Source organism: Typopeltis vanoorti, chromosome 2 (genome assembly GCF_054136105.1).
Source record: "Typopeltis vanoorti isolate ZY-2024b chromosome 2, IOZ_Tvanoo_1.0, whole genome shotgun sequence".
Taxonomy (NCBI): domain Eukaryota; kingdom Metazoa; phylum Arthropoda; class Arachnida; order Uropygi; family Thelyphonidae; genus Typopeltis; species Typopeltis vanoorti.
The window spans coordinates 37,719,967-37,743,957 of record NC_143550.1 but is presented as its reverse complement, the minus strand read 5'-3'; the positions used below and the strand labels follow the sequence as shown (position 1 = coordinate 37,743,957).

At 34.7% G+C, this 23,991-nt stretch overlaps 1 protein-coding gene across 2 annotated transcripts in view; it reads left to right on the top strand.

The window, feature by feature from the left end:
* The window catches only part of LOC150108930 (uncharacterized), a 149,121-nt gene that overhangs the window by 96,769 nt on the left and 28,361 nt on the right, over nt 1–23,991 (top strand). For both annotated transcript variants that reach the window (XM_090404370.1, XM_090404379.1), the window contains one exon: nt 1,478–4,473. In XM_090404370.1, coding sequence (XP_090260496.1) covers nt 1,478–4,473 — 2,996 coding nt within the window. The remainder of the gene's footprint in view (nt 1–1,477; nt 4,474–23,991) is intronic.

Sequence of the window (23,991 nt, the reverse complement as noted above, 5' to 3'; positions counted from 1 at the left end):
GTCATGTTCATAGCTGATATCATACTATCTACATTCTGATCTGACTGGAAGAAATGCTTTATTATCGTGTTCTTCTTACCCATCATATTAAATTGAATATATTACATGTAAATATCAAATCCCAAAGAGAGTCATACAAAAACATGCTTGTGTATGACAAAACATTAGACTAGCCCAAATTCAACTTAGCGAAGTCAATAAATTGCATTCCACTGATTGACGCCAAATCTTTATTAGGGATTTCAAATAACCTAAATAAGTGGCTTTTAATTTAGCAGGTCGGATATGTAGATTATAGGGTTTCTCTGACGCAAATTCGGCTTTTTCATTCTACCAAACAGGCAACCAGCCAAAATACATAATATTCTGTTCTCATTGTCGTTACTTTTTTTTTTTTTTTTTGCTTCTGGCGTAATTCCAAGCAACCCAACTTTACCGGTAATTGATTTTATATTCAGCAAAGCATAGTGAGCCAGCATTTATTTTGAAGTTACCAAGCTTTTTGAGGTTGGTTTTTGATCGCGTATCAAAGATTGTATTTCATATTCGATCAAATACAGTCCTTCTCTACTGTGAACATTTTCAATTCTCAGAGAGAGAGAAAGAGAGATTCCGTTTGTCACAATAAAAATCTTTATAATCGCCGCTGATCCTAGTAGATCTCCTTCATAACGATGTTTGTTGTTGTGACACGGATTGTTTTATACACCAGCCAATCATAGCAATCCGTGTCATAACAACAACAGTCATGTTGAACTTCATTAAAAATACTCACACACTCTCACACGCAATATTTGCTCATTCCCAAATGCAGTTTTGCAATTTTCATACATCTTTATAATATAAATAGAAGAATAAGTGTCTGTTGGATGGAAAAAAATTTAAGCGCTCAGTCACGATTTTTCTATTCTTTTCATTAAATGAAAAACATTTTTTTTTTTTTTCCTGACCAGCTGACAAACCACCCTGAGTACATTCGTAATTAATAGTGATATAGGTAGATCACGTGGTCATCATTACTTATTCTATAATCTCAAATCACCCCAACTTGGACCGAAATATGCAATTTCCGTTTATTCGTTGCTAAGAAAAGAACTTTCGCGTTTTTATTAAATGCACTGACATCACCAAAATTCATATTTTATTGTTGGAAATGACAGCACGAACCACCACCACTGTGTACTTGCTTTAAAATCAATACTGCGAAGTGTTGCTTGTCTGTGATACATTTTTTTCCTACCTCTCGCTCGTTCTATGAAAGCAATGACCTTGTTTTACCACACACGAAACAGCAGTTTGGGAATTAATATTTCTTTATTTATATAATTTGATATAATGTAACGTGTGCGTGTGTGTGCGCGCGCTAGTCTATCCTGTAGCGTGAGTGTTTTTTTAGTTAAATTAGGATTGTTTGTATTTGCATTAAGATCACTTTGTCAGAAGTTGTTTTAATGGGTGAAATCTTTATATTTTACAGATGACGTCAGCTGTTTTCGTCATCATCACCATTGTGCTGTTCATTGTGACGTCGCATTTCGTCTATTGTAATTCGGAGCCGTGTAGTTTTAATCCTCTGTGTACGTGCAGTAACGCGCAACGTGACGTCAATTGTATAGGTGTACCACTTGCTACGCTTCCAAAGATACAAGAGGACTATGTGTATCAAATGACCGTACTGAAAGCTGGACTCGAAGTGCTCTATAATCAGTCCTTCCACGGGACCAGAATATCTTCCTTAAGACTGATGCAGAACCAAATTTCTGTTGTGTATCCTCGTGCTTTTCAGGGGAGTGAGACAACCCTCACCACACTAGATCTGAGCTTCAATAAATTACATAAACTTCCTTTCGAAGCTCTGCACAGGTTGCGCCACCTACAGTGGTTAAGTCTTCATTCTAATCAGCTGGACGATCTTGTGGGTTTTCCTGGTAAAGCCAACTTTCGTAGCATTTACCTTGGAGACAATCGTCTTGCACATATTCCAGAAGGTGCCTTCAGTAGTTTGATGAATCTTACATCACTCGACTTAGACCAAAATGTTTTAATTAACATAGATGGACATTCGTTCCCTTCATCGTTGCAGACATTATCCCTAGGGAATAATTTATTGGAAAATGTGCCTTGGTCAGCCTTGCTTAACCTCCAGAACCTCTCGTGGTTACAATTCGGTGGAAATCTTTTACGCAGTCTACCTAAACAAATGATACTACCCGTGAAACATCTGCACAAACTCGATTACAGCCATAACTTATTGACCACAATACCACCAGTATTGTTCAACGCTACGATATCGGTCATTAACCTCCATCTAGACTTTAACTTCTTAAGGACATTACCGGTTGGCGGTTTCCAAGGTCTGAAGTTGGAACGTCTTTCTCTGTCAAATAATCGTCTGTCTTCCATACCAGACGGTGCTTACGAAGGTTTACAAGAAACTTTAAAAGCATTAGATCTTAGCTACAATTTGTTTGAGTCTTTTCCTAAAGCTGTTAAAGATTTAGTAAGCTTAAGTCATCTTTTTTTGCGAGGAAACAGCATCTCTGATCTAGACAACTATGACTTATACGGATGTAGATATGACCTGGAAGTCCTCGATATATCTGGTAACAAACTCCGAAAAATCCCAAGAGAGGCGCTGCATATCACACAACGGCTATCTCGTCTGAATCTACAAGACAACTTCATCACCGCGATCCACAGAGAGGATTTTGAAGTGTGGGGTCAGTCCCTAACTGCCCTAAATCTTGTAAATAATGACATTTCCTTTATATCCTCGAAAGCATTCATTGGTACCCCAAAACTACGAGAACTTCGATTGTCTTACAACAATATTTTTCAATTGCATTCGGAAATATTTCAACCAGTAACCGAGTGTTTAGAAATACTGGAATTAGGGGCCACTTTTGTGGACTCTCCCTCTTTCGACATGCTTGCTAATTTAAAGAAAGTAAAGTGGCTTCAGATGGATCAAAATAATCTTAGAAACATATCTTCTTTAGCCTTTCAAGGGATGCCTTGGCTAATCCACTGTGATCTCGAAGGAAACAAATTACAAGGAATCCCTCAAAAGCTATTCCAAGGAAGCATTCATAGTCGTCTAAACAGTATAATATTGGCAAACAATGAAGTGGAAGAAATTGAGATGGATACCTTTCATCAGTTGCCTCTTATCAAAAATATTGTTTTGTACGGAAATAAAATTAAAGCCATCCAAACTCGAGCTTTCAGAGATATGCCAGTTCTCAATACAGTGATATTGGCGAGGAACAACATTGCAAGCATAGAGCGACATGCATTTTCCAATCTTAGAAGTTTAGTGAACATTTTTTTACAAGACAATAACATGACCACGTTTTCTTTTGATGGATTCCATAATATTGGTGAACCTGAAAACCCTTTATATTTAAACTTATCAAACAATCACATTCGTAGTTTACGCGAATCAGAACTCATCAGTGGAGATGTTCAACTAAAGATTCGTAGCTTGGATCTCAGCCATAACAACTTATACCAGCTTCCAGTGGGATTTTTTCGACAGCTCGGTAGCTCTCTTCATTATCTGTACTTATCCTATAACAACATTAAAAAAATAGCTCCTGATACGTTTTCAGAGACCTTTCAACTCCAACTTCTACAGTTGGATAATAACAATTTGGCAGAATTCCCAGGAGAAATTGGCAAGTCTTGTCCTATCATACAAATCTTAATACTAAATCATAACTTTCTAACAACCATCCCCGCACAAGCTTTTCAGAATATGACTGTGTTACGCATACTTGATCTTAGCTACAACAAATTATCATCTCTACCTCCTGATGTGTTCATAAATACGCACGTGGAGAGGTTGAATCTCTCTCACAACAACATATTTCATCCTCCTTTTGAAAGTCTCGTCGCAATTCGACAAACTCTTCGTTATTTAGACCTTTCAGCAAATCGCATTGTATCGGTGAGTAGTACGGGGTTAAATCACCTGTACAATCTTCAGAGTCTAAACTTCTCATCAAACAAGATTACTACAATCTCCGAAAATACCTTTGTGAAACTAACTCAGCTTCTACATCTGGATATTTCCCATAATCCTCTATGGAGATTAGACGACGAACCATTTCGTCCATTGCGTGCTCTACAGTCGCTTCTACTGCAAGACACGAGTATCTCTCATATCCCAACTTTCCCTTTAGCATCATTAAAAGTGTTAGGCCTCTCGGGAAATCTTCTGTACAACATCTCCGATCACGCTTTCTTTCATTTGCGCCAACTCAGACTTCTAGATCTCTCCCACAACTTCTTACAAGATATCCCCAGACATGTGTGGAATCATGTGCCTAGGTTAGATAACTTGGACATATCCCATAATCCTATTCAGGTGCTCCAAATGAATAGTTTTGAAGGATTGGAAAGACTTCGCGAACTAGATATTCGTGGATTAGATCTAAAACAACTGGATTCAAGAACATTACACTGCCTCGGGTAAGTGAGACTTAGTCTTACTGTACTATTGTGTTATATCCGTTGAGATCTGTTACAAAAATAACTGAAAGAGTCTGTTACGGGATGAAGGTACGATTTTTTTTGGTTGATAAATGGTAACAAAAATATTGATACTAGCAACGAATTGGATATTATTTGTTAAAATGTGAAATAATGTTACTAATGCTAACTAAAGGTTTAAACCGGTAGTCGGCAACCGTTTTCATATGAAGGGCGCAGTACTGCGGGCCATGACGCTGCGTTGCCGACTCCTCCTGATTTAAATAATTAAACTTAAAATTACAACTTGCGTGAATGGTTTTGAAATGTCTTTCTATATTACTTTTTTTTAGAAATAGCCACACTATTATTGCATAATAAACAAATACATTTGCCATTATGATTGATAAAGCAAGGCGCTCGCATTTGAGCTGACAGATACATGCTAATTGTTAACATGAATATTCTTTTTGTATTCATTTTTTATTTTTATTTTTTATGGTATTTTATATTTTATATTCATTCATATGTGACAAAAATATGTTGTACAAGCGAGGTAAATAAAAGAATGTTAAAATTTGAAATCTCATTTTTCTTAAAAACAACTAATCATAGAATTTCTAAGCCTAAAATGAGAGAAAAAATGCCTGTATCATGAGCCCTCCGTAATTTTCAAATTTTATGTTGCGCTCTTCATATTAAAAAAGTTGCTGACCTCTGCAAGATGTGCTTTACATTTATGGAAAATACTAAGGAAAGAGGTCTGGAGCTTGCTCCACCTTTACTACGAGTTGTCCATCAGGCACTACTTTATGCTTGCATCCTCCGAAACGTTTAGTTTCTATATATTCGGGACGAAACTCTTGTAGTTTCTATATTGATATGAAATAATGTTGGATTCAATATTCACTTAATTTGTACCATCATGTATTATATTTGCAGTGTTTTTTTCTTTATATTTTCTTGCCTTTTAGCACATACTAGTAATGAATGTATCTCTCAGATATACTGCGATCTACGCTGCAAAATTACCGCTGCGAGCTCCAAAGCAGTTTACAATAATTTCTCTGAGGGCGCACTAAAAATTCACTGCGGGCTCCATGGCGCCCTCGGGCACTGCGTTGCTGACCTCTGGTTTAAACTGTTTTAACGACACGATTTATTTTAATAATATACCATTGATAAAGTAAATATATATATTAAAAAACGAACCACTTATTTGTTACAATTCCTGGTTATATTTTCATATGCGTTGTATGTGATATTATTCTCAGAAAGAAAGCAAACTTGTCCGAGCATTCTGATCAATTGAGGAAAAATAGTTTAATGTACTGCATGCAATAAGGATGTTAAAGATAGCATTATTATGCGAGGGATAAGATCATCGTAGTTAAAAACAAGCAAAAGAATAAAGCCGTTAGATTTTTCAAGTACAATTTATTAAATTCTTCATGTTTATAAATCATGTCCAAGTTCGATATAATAGCGCGAGTGTTTCTAATTAAACACCGGGCTGTGCACATTTGCGGAAGTGCAAAGAACATAGAATCTGTTCTCTTTTATAGCTCTTATATTTACTCAAGGTTTATATCTGTAGAGTATGCATTGAATGGCCATAGAAACAAAGGTTAAGTGCATTGTACTACTTAATGTATTCCGGACACTTTAACCTAATTAGTTTACCATAATTAATCTAATTTACTGCTGCTAATTAGTTGATTCCGCTCCTAACTTTTGAAATATAGGAGTGCCTTCATGGCAATTGCTACAGGCAGACAATTGCCTTGCTCTTACAGAAACAATAGAAAACGACAATTTTGCGTAACCATGGCAACTTTACCTAGATAAACCATGAAAGCAGTTGTACGAAAATGAATGCGAAAAGCGATGAAAGGTCAGTAAGATTGTTTTTTTTTTCCTCTCTCTTTAGAAATGACTTACAGTCGGTATGTACAATCACATACTTGACCTGGCAGATAGAGATCTGATTGCGTGACATGCGGAAGACGTAGATAGATAGATCTGATGTGCGAGTTACGTACACTTTATACTAAGGATGCAGATACTACAAAGGATTTATTATTTAGACAACATAATGAACTGAGAATGGATTATGCCACTCAGATGTAATCTCTTTGCGTGAATGGAGAAAGACTAAAATGATGAATCATAGCGGTGAGTTGTCAGAGACTCAAAAATTACTGCGAGTACCTGGTTACAGAGGAATGGACGAACACGGGGATATACTGCAAGCTGTTAATTGCCCGGCACATAATTCCACACTGACATTTTGTCAGTTAGTGTGTCTGCCGCATTAGCCGATGTTTGTGTTGGACTGCTCCCAGATTTTTTTGTTTTGTCTTGTTTGTGTGCTCTCACTTAATGAACTTTGGCGTTGGATTTTTCATGGATACCTCCATATTTGTTCTTCTCCAAATATATACAAATGAATTTTGGGTAATGTTACATCTCAGACAATTATGGTAGAGATAAATTTAATTTTCCACTCTTCAGTATTTAATGTTTTTGTTGTTGTTGTGTTTACATGATTATTTGTATCTGAGTGGCATTTCCGTCAGTACGTTCCATGGTTATTTATCAGAATGCTTTAAAATTATATAGAATCTTAAGTAATGTCCTGGATTAATCAGAAACGAATATGCGCTTAGTGGTGTATTTAATAAACTTAAGCATCTTTATTTGGTTTGATGCCTAATTAACTGCGATCAGTTGGTAATAAAAAAAAGTTTCCAAATAGGACTACCAACTCGCTCGCCCTGACTCAATCTTGCACAGAACTGTCTCGAAATAGTGTCGCTGAGTGTCATCTTGGTGCTATCGAGATATGTAATGTAACATTACGGTCCGTTCCGGTATTTTTTTGTGTATGTTAGGAAAGGATTGCGATGCAAAATATATTTCCTATGGCGAATTGTGATCCAAAATGTTTTTTGAAAAACTGGGCTTCATTATCTTCACTTGAAAATCCCGCATCAATTCCCCTGCCTTCTAAACGCGATTCAAAATCATGACGTAGCCTTCTAAACAAATTGTCTGCTCACATTTGATCGTTGGGTTTCAAGTGTGGGAATCTGCAGAAGCAGGTGAACACAATAAAAGAGGATTTTCCAGACACGGGAGATTGTTCAGTTTTACACGATTCTAATATCATGGGCTGGTTAAAAGAACGAACTTTCTTAATGCTACTTTAGAAAATCAGTAGATGGTAATATTGAGTATGCGAAGATATTAAGAAATGCAGACAGCAAATAATTAATGAAGATGTTTAGAGCTTTCTCGTCATTGAAATTCCATTACAAATGTAGACGTTTTCTTATTTTATGCGTAAACGAAATAACTGGTGTCTGTGACCCATTCTCTAATGGATCACAGAACATTTTCATTCTATTTTGCTATTACGTAAACTGTACTTTAATATATTGATAAACCTTTTGCGTGACATTATTCTCTTTAATGTTGCAGTCTTTGGAAAAGATATGGCAGGAAAGGCTTCTTCTCAATGATTTTATCTTCCTCCTCGCGCAGAGATTTTGAAAGCCGTAGAGACTAATTAGCAGTTCCTAGATTAATCGGAGAAGATTATTAGGTTTAATGATCCGGAATAAATTAAGTAAGGCAGCATATTTATTTTCAAGCAAAGGCACTTAAATTGCACTGATTCATTTTCGATTGGAGAAGCGTTTTAAAAACTCTCTGAAGACGATTTATAATTGTAATTACTAATCGTGTTATTTCGTCAATCTCTAAACGAGTTTCTGATACTTTTCTAGCAACTATAGAAGTGTTTTTGTTTTTAAATACCTCATTTAATAAGTTTGAATTCAAAGTGCGATTAGTGACAACACGGTATCAAGTGTTATTTGTCCTTATTTTGTACATTCTGTAAGAATATAGAGAACTAATGGATACGTTTGCGAGGACTTGTTTTTAGCGTGTTCTTGTCTACGAAACACGCGATGTAATTTTATTCAATTTTTATAAACTAGGATATTACGGTAAAAAAAAAATAAAAAATAAAAAAAACATGCAGGAATATTTAATAAACCGCGAATATTAGCATCATGCTCTTGTTCTATTCCAGTTGCCATAGCAATGCCACCTGCTTAAATGAATAAGAACGCCACAAACTTCCAAGGTTACCTTACCCATGATAATATCAGTATTTTGTGGTTTAGAATGCTTTTTACACACGTACATCCTAACGGACTGCATTATTACAACATTCATCTCGTATATGTGTTTTGAGGAAGCTAATTGGAACAGTTTCGTTTGTTTTCATGATCTCGTATAAATTATACTTAAAGACTGACCAGTGGACTGCACAGCTTAATAGTAATTGGAATTAACTTATGTTCATCAAATGGCAAATAAATTACTGCTATATACACTTAATCTGGCTTTGAGTTTAGCGATGAGTGTAATGAATAGAAATCCATCACATTACTTGATCTTTCGTATTCATCACCAAGCCAAATCACGTTCTCTTAGCATTGCTGAAGTAGTGATTCCCCCCCCCCCCCTCTGTTTGTAACGAGTGATGTACTGATATTCTCTGAATGCCATAATTCATCCGTTGCAATAGCTTGTATAGCACGCGTGAAGATAGAGAAATTCTGTGTTGGGAGATGGAAACCGTCAATTATGATGCATAGAGTAGTCCTTCAAAGTGTTCAACGTGTCCTATCCTCTCAACTGCTAGCTGATGTTAATGAAATGCTTCTCTATGTATACACATTGCGGCCAGCTGCGTATTATATTATATACTGTATTGAACAATATCCTTGAGACACGTTTCAGAGATAAGTAGTATCAAGTGCACTGGCACTAGTTTGAGACACCATCGTTCTGTATAATTAGAGAACTTGGCTTTATTTTTCGCAATATCAGCATGACGATTTCGTTATTTTAATGCGTAAGCCGTATTCAAAGTTGTATACAATACTTTCTAGTGGTATCACAATAATTTGTGAACAAACTTTAATATATAAATATCAAGTACTGGACCAAATTATGACAATTTTGGATTGTAGTAAGTTAATGACTATAACTGACTGTCCATGATACACAAACACCACTAATGATAGAGCTCTTTTGTAGGCTACAGTTGAGAACTATTGGCCACGTATATTTCGTCATCTCTGTTTGTTCTGAAAGACTAAATTGATCACGTGTTCAGCTAGTGGAAACCGTTTCAAATAATCTAATTATAAAGGAAGACTACACCTAACTCCACTTCAATATTATACGCTAATATTATGATAATACATAACGCTCCGAACTGTAGAATGCCATCTTACCTACGCTCTTCAAAATTTGAAGTTAACAATAGTGATCTCTGAATCATTATGATAGGTTATCTGATAGAGTTGTATAATGATAGCGTGTGCAAGTTTAATTTGAAAGACAATTATGGATACGAAACTGTTACAGAAATCTCAATGCTGTTGAACTAGCATAGTATCCTATATCCCTCCTGAGGATAGTGTCCAAGGAATGGCGGTAATCGAATAGAGTTGGTGCAGCACAATATATATCCTGCGTCATAGTGGATCCAAGTTCTGTTTGGTCTCTATTAGGAAAAGAAATACCTGTAGAAATTATCTTCCTTCTTTTTGATGCTGAATCCTGCAGATTCATTACAACCCGCTGATTGTTATTAAGTGAGAACATTTAACTATATATTTTATACGTCTATTGCTAATGTTCCCTCAAAGTGAACATTAGCAATAGACGTATAAAATATATAGACGTATAACTATATATTTTATACGTCTATTGCTAATGTTCACTTTGAGGGAAAATGATTATAACTAGGTCATAGCCTGTTTCTTTCTTAAAAATGCGATTCGCATATTAATAGCGTACATTTGCACCCAAACACAAAACTGGAGTAGTAGCATGTATATCATGAAGCTACCGAAGCTCACCTATTTCGTTCTTGACCAAGTAATGTCATATCCTCCAAGAAACGCGAGTAGAAACTGGTGTATTTGACGTAATAAAGTAAGCAGTTCGTAAGTATCGTATTATATTGGTGCAGTTTCTGGGTGTCTTTGTATCAGCATGTGAGGTGTGAACAAAACGTATGATGAATGTAGCCGCAACACTCCATCTATTGCAGGGAGAGCGAAGTTGAGAGAAATCATGTGAACCTAGTATCCGTCTGTCCGTCACGTGATGAATTTTAAGTTGATCGATTCGCTTGCTTAGTTGTCAATACAGTTTTTGTGTTTTGCATCATTGTTACTAAAATGAAAAGTGCTGATTGTGTCTGTTGTCAATCAAAACTGACTTTTCCAGTTTTGTTTATCTTCAATGTTATTAGTTTATTTAATTCCACATCAAAATATATTTCACGGCAATTACATTCATCCTCATTTACTATTAAACCAAACTCTAATTAGTTTCCTGTGTTAATCACTATTTTTTGGGAGATAGTGATCTTCGCTTGAAATGAGAACGTAACTTCATAAATAAATTGGACAGTTAATACACAAAATAAAAGAAAAAACTTTACTACTTGGTAGTTCTTAATTAGAACGTCTAATTATACAAACTTTTTCCCTTAAGGATTAAGGCTGTTTTTTTTTAAATCCATTTTGAGGCCAATTATTTTTATATCAGATTATAAGCGTAGAGGACAGAAAAAATAATCATGAAAAATAACAGAGTTCTATTTTTGTTTTAATAAAGTAATCCCTTCTGGCTATTCTTCGTTATTTTCGTTATTTCTTATCCTGTTCTTCAACTTTGTTTTCGTATCGCCATTTTAAGTAAGGGCTATAATGAAAAACACAAGATAAACACTCGATTAGCTTACTCAAGATAGTTTTATTTTGACAACGAAAAAAAAAACCATTAGTTTTTCTTCTGGCTTAGTCATTATGCATTGGTGTTGAGATAGTGAGTGAAGAACTCAAATGTCTGAATTATATTCTTTACTGTGTCCTTTTCACGTATTAAAGCCCAGAAAGGATTGACAGTATTCATATTCATGAACACTCGAGACATTTTGAATTTAGATATTTGAGATTTGAATTCAGAAACTTTTGCACTTAATATCTGAAAATATAAATTAATACATTCGCCGTCCTTCGCTGCATTTTGGACACGCATGTATTAGTGTTAAAATATTTATTTGAGAGGTATTTCAACTATTGTACATTTTTAAAATATATTTTATTATATGAAAAGTAGTTAAAATGGCATTTTATATTTTTATTGCTTTAGTAATTTTGTCATTGTTTGCGGCCCGAACAAAATTTTCAAAACTGCCCAATCTGCTCACAGGGCCTTAGCATGTGCCTCTTTGCTATAAAATCTGACATGATTCGCTTTTATGATAAAAGTTATCCAACTCTTTAAAAATTCCAGTATGGTTTCCCATCATGTTTATCACTGAACTTGCAAACAACTGTGTACACTCGCGTACCTGTGATTATAACTTTATATATTCCAAGAATAATCTATAGAAGTCGCTAATCAGAACAGCAGATTGCCATACAAGAGCAGATAATTGCTTTTTTTTAACACAATAAAAAGAATAAAAGTCATTATTCGGTTTACTTGAAGTATCATGATTCATATCCTGTCAAAGATGCTAAGAACGTTGTTTGACTTTTCAAATGAAATCGAATTAACCGGTCTCGTACGGAGGTGGTGATTTTTTTATCACTCTCAAACTTGGCTTTTCCTTGCGAAACAGTATGTATTTTCTGGGGAAGGTAAACGCCTTCAAAGTTGTGATCGATTCAGTATTCAAGGTTGCTGTTTTAACTCTTAACTTTTCTTTTATTCCACTTCTCAAAGCGATCGAGGGACTATTGCGCCTCTTGGCAGAGTATACATGCACACACTGCCGATCTTAGTTCTTTCTCGGTTTGTTTTGAGTTTGTGGACGGCAGTAGTAAAGTTTTGAGCTGTTTGTTTCAAAATAATACGTTCATGTCTATTACCTGAGGATGCCAATAGCCGAAAGAACAAACACTGACCATTATTACGCTTCTTATTTTTTTTCTTTCATTTACAAAAGTATTTCTAAGACATTTTCTACACATCTAGTTGTTTTGATAAATTATTATAATACGAGAATCATTGCAATACGCTTGGACAACATTTTTGTTTAACATTTTCAGTAAAAATGTTTAGAATACACATAATTGATGATTCAACATAACCTCCGATTCGTTGAAACATTTACCCAATGTCGTCACAAGTTTTCAGTATCAGTCATAGATGATCCACTGCCCTCGAAGACATCGGAAGATGATCCATTTTATCGATTTGCCTCTTCTTAAATGTTGGCAGAAATGGCTTTTATGAGCTGCGAAAAGTACATGGAAGTCATTGAGAGCTGCCTCATGACTATAAGGAGGACGATGAAGAAAGGTCAACCTTCAGCCATCGAAGTATGAATGAATTTATGTGTGTGTTTATGTGTGTGTTTATGTGTGTGTGTGTGTGGTCGGACGTCCTCATGAACAAGGTTGCACCGAACTGCAGGAAATGTGGATGTTTCCTGCAATTCGGTGTTGCCTTAATTTTCAAATTCTTATTTTACATTTTAAATTTTACATTACGGTTTCAATATTATATGAAATTACATGTTACAAATTACATAAAGGTATGAATGTACCATACAAAATATATCCTGTCGTGTCTAGTGTCAACTGCGCAGTCGCAATAGTCTTAGTGACAAACAGTATCGATAGACGTGGAATAAAAGTATACCAACAATATGTGCAAGTTGAAGAGCTTGCACACCGACTAATTCTTTTCGGTTATGAGATAATTTCTAAATGTATACACTTATTCTAAATAAACAGTCTATCTCCTATAGAAGTTCTAAAAGTACCAGATCAGCTTACTGGAACTGTTGTTTAATGGAGATTGACAGGTAAAGATTTTTGTCCTTAAACATATACAGTGTTTAAGTTTCGGGATTACATATTTGGCATCCAGTTTTTCTGTAGAAGTAAGCATACAGAAAAACCTTATGCTTATGTATCTGTGTAAGTGTCTGTGCGTATTGCTGGACGTTTATAGACGAGTTATCAGAATTTAAAAACAGTTAATAGCTGTAGATATATAAATTATATTAGTGGTAAAATATGTAATAAAATATTTTTAATTGATTTTAGTGTAGTCATATTTAGAATATGTAAAGCTATGTTATCTGAATATCAGAACTAAAACGTCTACTCTGAACAGCTGCTGATGGTGATTATTTCTATTAGTAATCTGTTTCTAAGGAGACTACCAGAGAGCACATCCTTCTTTAATCTGATGGTTGCTGCTCTATCTTCTCTTTACAGCAAGAAAATGAGGACCAAGAGAATTGTAAAAGGATCTAAACATCGGAAATAAATTCTGATAGTTGCAGAAGTTCGCTTTTCTAATATGATGTTTTTGTTTCGTGATGATCACGCTATCTAGTTTCAGTAACGGGAGAAGTATACATTGAATAATGACTGTTCTATTATTTCGTGAAAGAGGGCTTTGAAATTATCGTAATGTGTTTTCTTTAAAAAAAATTGTAGTGTCATTCGTTTCTGTATGGCGCGGACAATCTGGCTGTAAAAAAAATAGAAAGAAAGAGAGACTGTAGATATATAAATTGATTTATTAACGATATTCAAATTTTACTGAAAGCTTCATCTGATATATTTGTAATCAAATTAATAATATTAAGAAATTTAAGAAGGTAAATAGTTAGCATGGCTTTCGTGAAAGTGTAGAATACTTGCGGTAACTCTTACAAAGAGTCTTATTTTTCCGTCAATAAGACCACTCTCCATTCCCTTCTCTTTTTCTTTAAACCAGAACTAATGTTTGGTTTGAATGTATCAAAGAAGTAAACTCCATCTTGAAATTCCATGTCTAGTTCTCTCAACAACACTTCCCGTTGGATTATTTGGATTTATCCACAAGCTTTACTGCACAGTATTTTGATATTATAAATTATATTATAAATTGTTCCATATTAAACTTTACATTACTTATATCTTATGTTATTTATATGTCCGTGTTATTTTAAGGTGTCAAGTTATTATCACTGTGTGAAACACTGAATAGCTGGCCATAGTTATCACTCTGTTACGAATGGCTTCTGTTTTTTTTTTTTAAGGTTTTAAGCTTTAATAATATTAATAATAAATCGCAATAACGTGTCATTCTGAAATGATCATTCTGTTTTTATGGGAAATATTGGTGTCTATCAGAACCTATTATTACTTTTAATATTCAATTTTAGTATACTAGACCTCAGCCGTTATAGAGTGGCCTTTGAAACTGAAACAAAGGATTTCATTTTATAATGGAGATTGCAGTGAATTAGATCTTGCAATTTGATGGTGATAACAGTGAAATCTTCAAATTCCTTCAAGACATTCTCGCAAATAACGATTTCTTGTCAACAGGAAACTATTTAAATAGCTTTATCTATTTAAATTGTTAATTATTTAGGAATTAATAACTTAATTACTAATTTCACAGTTGATAATAATCGTAAATAGTTAAATATAATACATTTCATTTAATTTCAAACTCTCAGCCACCATGTTTTTCTGATAAAAACTATTTACGTTGTCAAAGTCATCCATTACGTTCGAAAGATTGACTTCCTCAGTAAAGTTTCGTTTCGAAGCAGGATTTCTTCGCTCGGGTTGGTCTGTGCAGGTAACATATAATAACAACAAATTACGCGTTCGTCCGTCCAATATAAATCGACACGGGCAAAACAAAAGCACCAGCTTTTGAATTCCGTTTTACAGCTGTTGTTTCACAGTTCAGTTTGCAAAGTGAAAAACTCAGTGAACAAAAATCGTCATTTTTTTCCCTTATTATTTTCATTATATCTTATTTTCTGCGGGGCTATGCATCTCTTTGTACATAAATCTGTAAAGATTTGTTGATTAATAAATCCTTTTGAGAAAAGAGTAGTACAAAATTAATACGTATGATAGACACAGTACGCTTGTTTAAGAATGACTATAATCTAAGGCTGTCGACGAGCCCCCTAATACTTGAGGTTGTATAATCGTTAGGGTAGTAATGAAGGTGAACAAAACTTGAAGTAGATCTTCAGGTTATCTAGTGAAGAGGTTTTCTAAAATTGGTCGTTTGAAATTGAAATTCGTGAACTGTTTTAAAATAGTGTTTCATAAAACAGTGACTTGTATAAATTTGTTGGAAAGTGTTGAAGAGGGTTTGGTTGCCTGTTGGTTCGAATCCCGCTCTGGGCATGGATGTTTGTGATTGATTTTAGGTGGAAGATGAATTTGTCTTTAGAGTAGGTTTTCAGGCTATGTCAAATTTAATAAAAAACAGAAAATAAAATCCTTACCTACGATACTAAAGTACAAAGGTAACTCTCACCCACCAAAAGTTTACAACTTTTTATGGGCGGCTGTCATTTAAAAAAAAAAATCGAGTAACGGCTAAAATATACCATAACTTCGTCTTAATAATTTACGAATGTTTATAGAAATATTGCTAAGGCCTCGGGGTTTTTCATCCCTCAAATTAGACAAACCTATTGTAAGAAAATACATTAATGCACTTTTAGAGTTAGGTGCTTCGGATGTAATTCCAAATAAAAACAGACAATCTAACCAAACGAAACGTGCGCGCGCGCGCGCGCGCGTGTGTGTGTGTGTGTGTGTGTGTGTGTGTGTGTGTGTGTGTGTGTGTGTGTGTGTGTGTGTGTGTGTGTGCGTGCGTGCGTGCGTGCGTGCGCGCGCGCGCGTGCGCCAATTTCATCCAATTCAAGGTAGTAAGCCGATCATACATCTCGTTCATGTGCTCTATAGAGCAAAAATTATTGTGGAAGCTTTTTTTTTCTTAATAAGGTGAGACACCTTTTGGCAACTCGTATAGGTAAATATGACTTCTCCATTACTTCCACCTTAGTATCACCACCTCTGAGGTCTGGCTCCCACTGGCGAGACCTCAATAAAGTTCGAAACCGGTCTAGGTAGTGGCCCTTCCCTTAATGCATAGCATTATATATGTCCGCAGGAGATGTGCTTTGCATTATGGGAGATACTAAGACAATAGTGATGAGAGCTTAGTCCACCTTTACCACGAGTTGCCTCAGTCCTGAAGCTACTTCAGGTGCAAACTTTGTTTGCTTACACTTGGATAAAGGATTAAACTAAATTTATATTATCAAAAATTATATTTTAATGCTAGTTCAAGCCTCGAGTTAATACTTAGCAGAACTATCGTCTACCACTTAAAGCGTTTCACAAACATCCATGCCACAGTTGAATTGGAATGCACAGCACGTGGATTGGAGACTGGATAATTTCTTAACTCTACTATTTGACTCTGTTGAATATGAATAATTAGGATTTCTGATTCACACTTGACCAGGGCATTTTGCACTCATAATCTCCATCAAAAAAAAACTGTTAATCCGTTTAATTTTGAATAGAAATAAAATAACTGTTTGCTAACCATCGAAATTGTGAGTAAAACCAATTATTGGTATACATCCGCTGTAATTTATTCTGACCTGTTTAGTTATATTAAATGCGGGTAGGATCTCTAAATCTATATAGCGAAAATACATGACCTCGATCTCCTGATGAAGAATTGCACTCATATTAGAAAAATGCTCCATTTGTGGTCCATTATCGTTTAACGATGGCTCTTTTCTGTTGCGTGCGGAGCTCTGCGATGAGTCACGTGATGCAGCCATCTTTGGGCAGCATTATTGCAAGGTGGACTGTTTTGGTTATCTTTTCTTTTATCATGACAGTGATTATTTTTTAACTGCATAGAAGGGCATTTTTATTTCTTTTCTGCCAGTAGAAAAAAAGCATTCTAGTTTAAAAATAAAACGCACGGTCAGAACCGTAATGAGATGAATATTTCATCTAATAGTCAGCGGTAATAAAAGCAATAAAAAAGCTTTGTGGACAGAAAACATCACAGAAATAGTTTTCCGTTTGATGTTTCTCACAGTCACACAGGCTTTCAACGTGAGACAGTGATAGAAGTGAAAACTGGACTTCTTTTAGGATTACTCTCTTTGCTTCACATTTTAATCCATTAAGAAAGATCGATTTTTGATTATTCTTTATGTTCCCACTCAATTAATGTATTAAATAGGCCTTTTCCCATTTCGTTTATCTGTATGGTAATGATAAATGAATGTCCGTCTCATTTCCTTTCATCCACGTTTTTTAAATGTTATAATTTTACAAAAAAAATATTTGAAACGATACCAAAATGTATGTTACAAATAATAATAAATGATTATAAAATATATAGTATTCGCTTCTGGTTTCAGTTTTTAAAAAAACTAGTGACGTCACTATACACGAATGCTATTAAGTGCCACGTGCATTTTTGTGATCCTTGCGGGAATTGTTTTCATATCTGTTGTTCCTTATTTTAGTTACTTGTCTTCTTTGAGTATGCTCCAGGCTGAGTTTTATTGCGATGCAAGCCCATGTAATCCATCCCGAATGGAACTGTTTCTTGTATGGTGAATGCCAAGAAAATATATTGTAGGAATACTTCTGCTTCGTGTGCATTCGAAACCTTAAGAAACCACCAGGTTATTGATGGATTTCCTCTGGTAGTCAGTTCTGTGTATTTTATGACTGCGAAGAATTTTCCAACTGTAAAGTAAGTCAGTTTTACGGACGGAGTTTGCAGTGTGTTGGGTGGTTGAGAATATTGAATAGTTCTGCTGAGTTTATTCTCATAATTTTGTTAATACTTCCATAATATTATTTTTATATTAGTAATACTATTTATTGTTGAAATGAATTTATGTGTATTGTTAATATACAAAGGAATTCTACGCTGTTCTCTTACATTTACTCTTTAAAGTCTAGCTGTTATGGGAGAATCTTCCGTTTACTGAAACATACATAAACATTTTTCAAATAAATAGCAGTTTTTTTATTCAGAAACTGAAAATTAAAAGTAGAGAATGATGTCAACAACATTTCCTAAGCGCTTGGTATTTTTTGGTATCTGTATAACTGATGCACAACTCAAGAACGCGTGACTTTCGGTTATCAGGGCGAATTCTTTATTTTACTAAAGAAAGAGAAACTTTTAAATAAATGAATCATTTGACAAAAATTGCACAATCTTTTTAGTGGTTGTTAAAAATAGAATCATAGTCATCAATACGTTGAAAATAAAATGTTTTCTGCTAAATTAATTGTCACAATTATGATCTTAATAATTGGCAAAGGAAACTGAAATTTTACGAAAAATATTAAATAGAGTGAATAATAGATATTTTTGAAAGATAATATATTAATTGTCTGTCTTTCAGAACAATAGCAAGGTTCCGTTGATGGGATATCCAACGACTGAATCTAAGTTTACATTATTAGCATTTTTTTCATATGTTTTATATGAAAACAGCCAGAATACAAATATCCTTACTTTTTGACTCTCATCTACCAACTAAGAAATGCTACAGATGTTTCTCCTTTGATGTGGTACTCTTCTTACAACTTAATATAACTAGACCTGCATCTTGAGTCATTCTTGCAAACATTTGCAGAAGACCAACATTTTGCATTTGAACAAGAATTCAAAACACAAACGTCAGTCCATGAAGACTTTAATTGCCATAATACCTTTCTTTTGAAAAATTAAAGCATGATGTGAGACAAATCTTGCACTCCAGACTTGTAAACAGGTTGTACACAAAACATATGTAATGTCCTGGCGTAATGCTACCAAAGTTGATGATGGTTGCATTCTGGTCAAGTCACCTTATTGGATGTTTTCAGTAGTTTTTAAATTCCCGTAATCCCTTGAGTAACGGCTTTAGAGCTAGTAATATTCCGGACAATTCCACATTAGACGAAGTTTATTTCAAATCGCCACCAATTTCTGAATGGTGAGACAAAACATTATTGTAGATTAGCAGTTATTTCCACTGTATCATACGCTATCAGTTATTTCCACTGTACGATACACTCAGAGTCGTTAAATAACAGTCCACACTTCGTGAGGTATGAGTTATCAGTTGTGATTTGTGTTTTAGTATTCTTACAAGTTTAGTATTCTTGTTGACTTAAAAAAAAACTTTAGGAGATCTGCAGAGGTTACCTCTTAAATCTTGGCTGTTTTCACTCAGCGTAGTTTTGAATTTTAACTTAGGGAAGGCTAAGGAGCATTACTTAGCTTTCCCTAGGGGCTTTCTAGTGATCCTTGTCAATGATTGGTGAGACCATCTCTCAGATGACAGCTTTATGAGTCAGGTATTCAACCTGTGAACGTGAACACGTGCAAAGGATGATGCTATCACATCAGGAGTTAGAGGAGAAAATCCTCTGGAAGGTTAGAGGGGAAAAGTTAAACACAGTTCTTCACCTCCAAGGTGCGGATCATGCACGTGCTGTATGGTCACGTTTTCAGTATCTTTCGAAACGTGATGCTCGATGGTAGAGGGGGCTCGAGTTCTTATCCAACGTCTACTGATTCTCTAAAGCCACAGGCTTGATGCGGTTCCGGTCTCTCTGATGAATTTTGCATTCTTGTCATATCACTAGTTTGATCACAATACATTGGTTTTGATCTGCCTGTTTCTTTCTCGGTTGAGGAGAAACTCAAGATTCCGCATAGCACCAACATTTTTCTCCTTGTTTGATGTTAGAGAATTCTACCATTAGTCGATCGATCAACTCAGAGCTAATGTACTTAAATTAGCACAGTAAATGTTCCATGTCCATCCATCTGTCAAACCTTCATCCAAAATAACTCTCTCTCTCTCTCTCTCTCTCTCTCTCTCTCTCTCTCTCTCTCTCTCTCTCTCTCTCTCTCTCTCTCTTTCTATCTCTCTCTTATCCTAATCAGCATTATAACAGATGCTGTGCATCATCTTAGGAAGTCAGGAATGACCCACTTTTGGTTAGGAAAAAACCTGTGTAGTGTTTTTCTCACCTGCAAAACATACCGCCCGATGGGGAGGGGGGGGGGTATGATCTGAAAGTTTTTTTCACTTTAGAGCTTTAGTTGCTTCAAAGTGGATTTAAATAATAACGACTACACCACCTTTTGCAATGAATTGCCTCGTTACGTTACTTAAAATGCGTGATCCACAGGTCTTTATTCAGAGCCTTTTAGAAATCCTTGGATCTTTTCAGTGAATACGTGTAGTGGTAGATAGTGTTTCACACACACTAAAATGTGACATGACGTACAAAGTATACAATCGATCTTATATTGAAACGGAGATTTCTTAAAGCGCAATGAACATAAGTTCTAGTTCAGAATATTTTTAGAGAAAAATGAATTACATATACAAAGTGTTTTTAAACATATACACAGTTTCATTACAACTAATCAATGCGACATCATTTTTGCTGAAAGGTTTAAACTGTGCAACTGTAGATAGGCTAGAAATAGAGCAGAGTCCTTCAGACTGTTTCGAATGTCCATATTCATATTACTGTGATTTAATAACATCTTATACTTTGAAGACTTAATTGTTTTTATGGATTGGATGGAAAGACTTTACAGAATATATGAAGATTCGAATTATGAAAAGCAGAGGAAACGACCGTTTATGTCATAGAATGAAAATTGCAAAAAAAAAGAAGAAAAGAATTGGAAATAGTATGTGATAGTGAGGACAACTACATTTCAGGTTACTTTCCTTTCTTTTTCAAATTGGTTGTACAAAGAACGTCTGAATTTTACTTAAAAAAAACGGATGTCACGCTTACAGATGAGGGGTTTCGTGAACTATAGCATATTAGTTTAGTTTTGTGGGTTGGGGTTAAGAGAGAAGGAATCTGTTAATATCTCTTTGACGAGGTGAAGGTTGTAGTCTTTGGGGAATACTTCATAGGGAATGCTGTTCGTAGAACAGAAGTAGATGGAGTGAAAGATGAATAGGAGTAGCAGATACGGCAAGTTGGCAGTTGAGCTGTAAATAGATGCTGAGCAGCTGCTGCTGGAGCAGTTGCAGATTTAGTAGAAATAGAAGGAAATGATGGATGTCAGTTCTGCTGAATAACGCCCATAAAAGTATCTGTAGAAAAGGCACAATACAGAAGCCGTCGATCTGCGAGACAGTGTCTGGAATGAGTCTGTCAGAGAGGGATCGGCGATTTGCCAAGCAGCCCTCTTTAATATATCAGAAGTACTCCTTTTCATTTAGGATTAGACTTATGTAGACAATAACATTTTTCTTTCTAGAAATACAACTGAAACACGTCACGTTATAAAATTTTCATTTATTAAAAAGTAAGCTTCAGTTTGGAAAATGTAAAATTATGTAATGAAAAGTATCGAAACTGAGCTGACATAAGGATATAACCTTTGGTATAGGAGTTGCCTTGGTTTTCAAGTTTGCAGTCTGTGTTGGCTACCAGAAGGAACTTTTATTAAATATAAGTTCTTTTGGCAGTCACTATACCGAGACTTCGTTCTAATTTGAAGAACCTTCCAGTGTCTAACCATGATAACCTCCATATTCCAGTATCATACACAACTACAGTCTATTAACAAGCTTGCCTTGCCTTTATATTTTTCTCTGCCACGTAGTTTATTACTTTCATGCAGTATTCGAAAGGGAAAAAAAACTAAGCTTCCCAATAATTTTTGCAACTCAGTGTATATTAATCACTGGCATAATTTAGATTTACTGACTGTTAAAACTGAGCCAAGATGAGTATTTTATAATCCTGTAACGCAGGTAAACAAAATAAAATATTGTGCACTGGTATTTTTTCCCTTTTTTCGTATTTTAGTTTTACTGTTTATATTAAATTTGGCAATGGTTGAAGAAAAATTAATATTTTTTTCTGAATAATTTAGTAACATATTAAAAGAATGACGAAGAGGAATTCATAAATCATGCCTTGATATTTCTTTGGATTAATATGATAATTAATTATAACGGCAATTAATTATAAATATTACGAGTACTTATTAATTGGGAAATGGTGATACATTAGCTCTCATGATGTATCTGATTTCAGCTCTCTCTGAGTTATTACTTGGAATTAAAATCTTGTAGAGGCAAATTCAGATAATAATTAATTATTGAGCTTCTAAATAATTTGTACGATGATTTAAGAGCTATCGTGAGGGAGTGAAATGGATTAGGAAGTAAAATAGAAGCTGTTGATTAAATTTAATACGATTTTACAGTGCATTATGTATTAGCTTTGGAATATAACTATTAGCGATTGCCGTGCATTATTATTATTTACTTCTTAATTAATGATGATTGACTTTTAATGATGTTGTGAGATAGTTCTTATGTTCACGATAAGTTTTGCTGAAGATATTTATCATCCCGAAAATGATGAAAATACCGAGAACTTTCGTTCGTCGATTACCTTGCGTTTAATTAGCATATAATAACATCTAGATAGATATTCCTTGATGTATTTATTTTCAAAAGAAGTCTTTTTTCTATTTTCATGCTCTTACTGCCATTGACAAAGTATGTAAATGAGAATAGAGATCCAGACTCGTCTCTTTTAAAATGTCTTACCTTAAAAATGTGATCAACAATTTTTGATACATTAAAAGCGAGAATATTGAAACTTTTGAATAAATTATTGTATAAGTTTATTCATTAATGTTGTTTGGTTATCAGGATATTCAAGAATTCCTTGTTCTCAGTTTTCATGTAGAAGTACGTCTTTTCTTGATCACGATGCTGATATTTTATCAATGTTCAAATATTCCTTCTATGGACCTCTAGCCGAAAATAAAATACACAAAAGCGCAAATATTTATCATATTGGTTGATTTGTACTATTAACTGATATTTACTTAGTGGGGAAGCAACGGTTGGCACAGTGCCAAATTGAGAACCGGAATTTTGATAGTAACAATAATCCTTTTAAACTAGAAAGAACCACAAATAGTTTGACTGCTTAATAGATTTCTCTAGTTGTCTAGAAACCCACATCCCAGAAATTTTTGCATGAATTATGAAATTTCAGAGAGTTAATAATAGTGATGTCTTCTTTAATATTCGGAATAATAAGTGATATAACTGCACACAAACTAATGATGCCTAGGGGTTAAGAAGACTGTTGGTGATCCGGGATATCGAGAAACTTCCACTGGGTTCTGGATGCTGCACGAGATGAAGGAATCCAATAACGTGACTGATTTCAGTCAACAGTTGGTCACTAACCTAAAGGGTTAAATTCCTTTAAGCGAGGTTTCATTCTGCCATTTGTTTACCTCACCGTGTTTAACTTTCTGAAATTGTACCACGTGATATGAGAAGGATACGAATAGATTTTGAGAAGATCGAAATTATTGTCGAAATCTTTACTAGGTTTATATCAATCTAAATTTCTATCGTTCTATTAACGTTACACGTTCTATCGAATTTTATTAGAATTGTACTCAAGAAGAAACTCAGCTGTGTTGCAGTCAATTGTCATTCTGTATTCAAGTAAAGTGCCTTAAATTATTACTTAAATGAAGTAACAAATCTTCTGATGCATACAATGAAAGAGACTCACACGCTATAATCCGTTT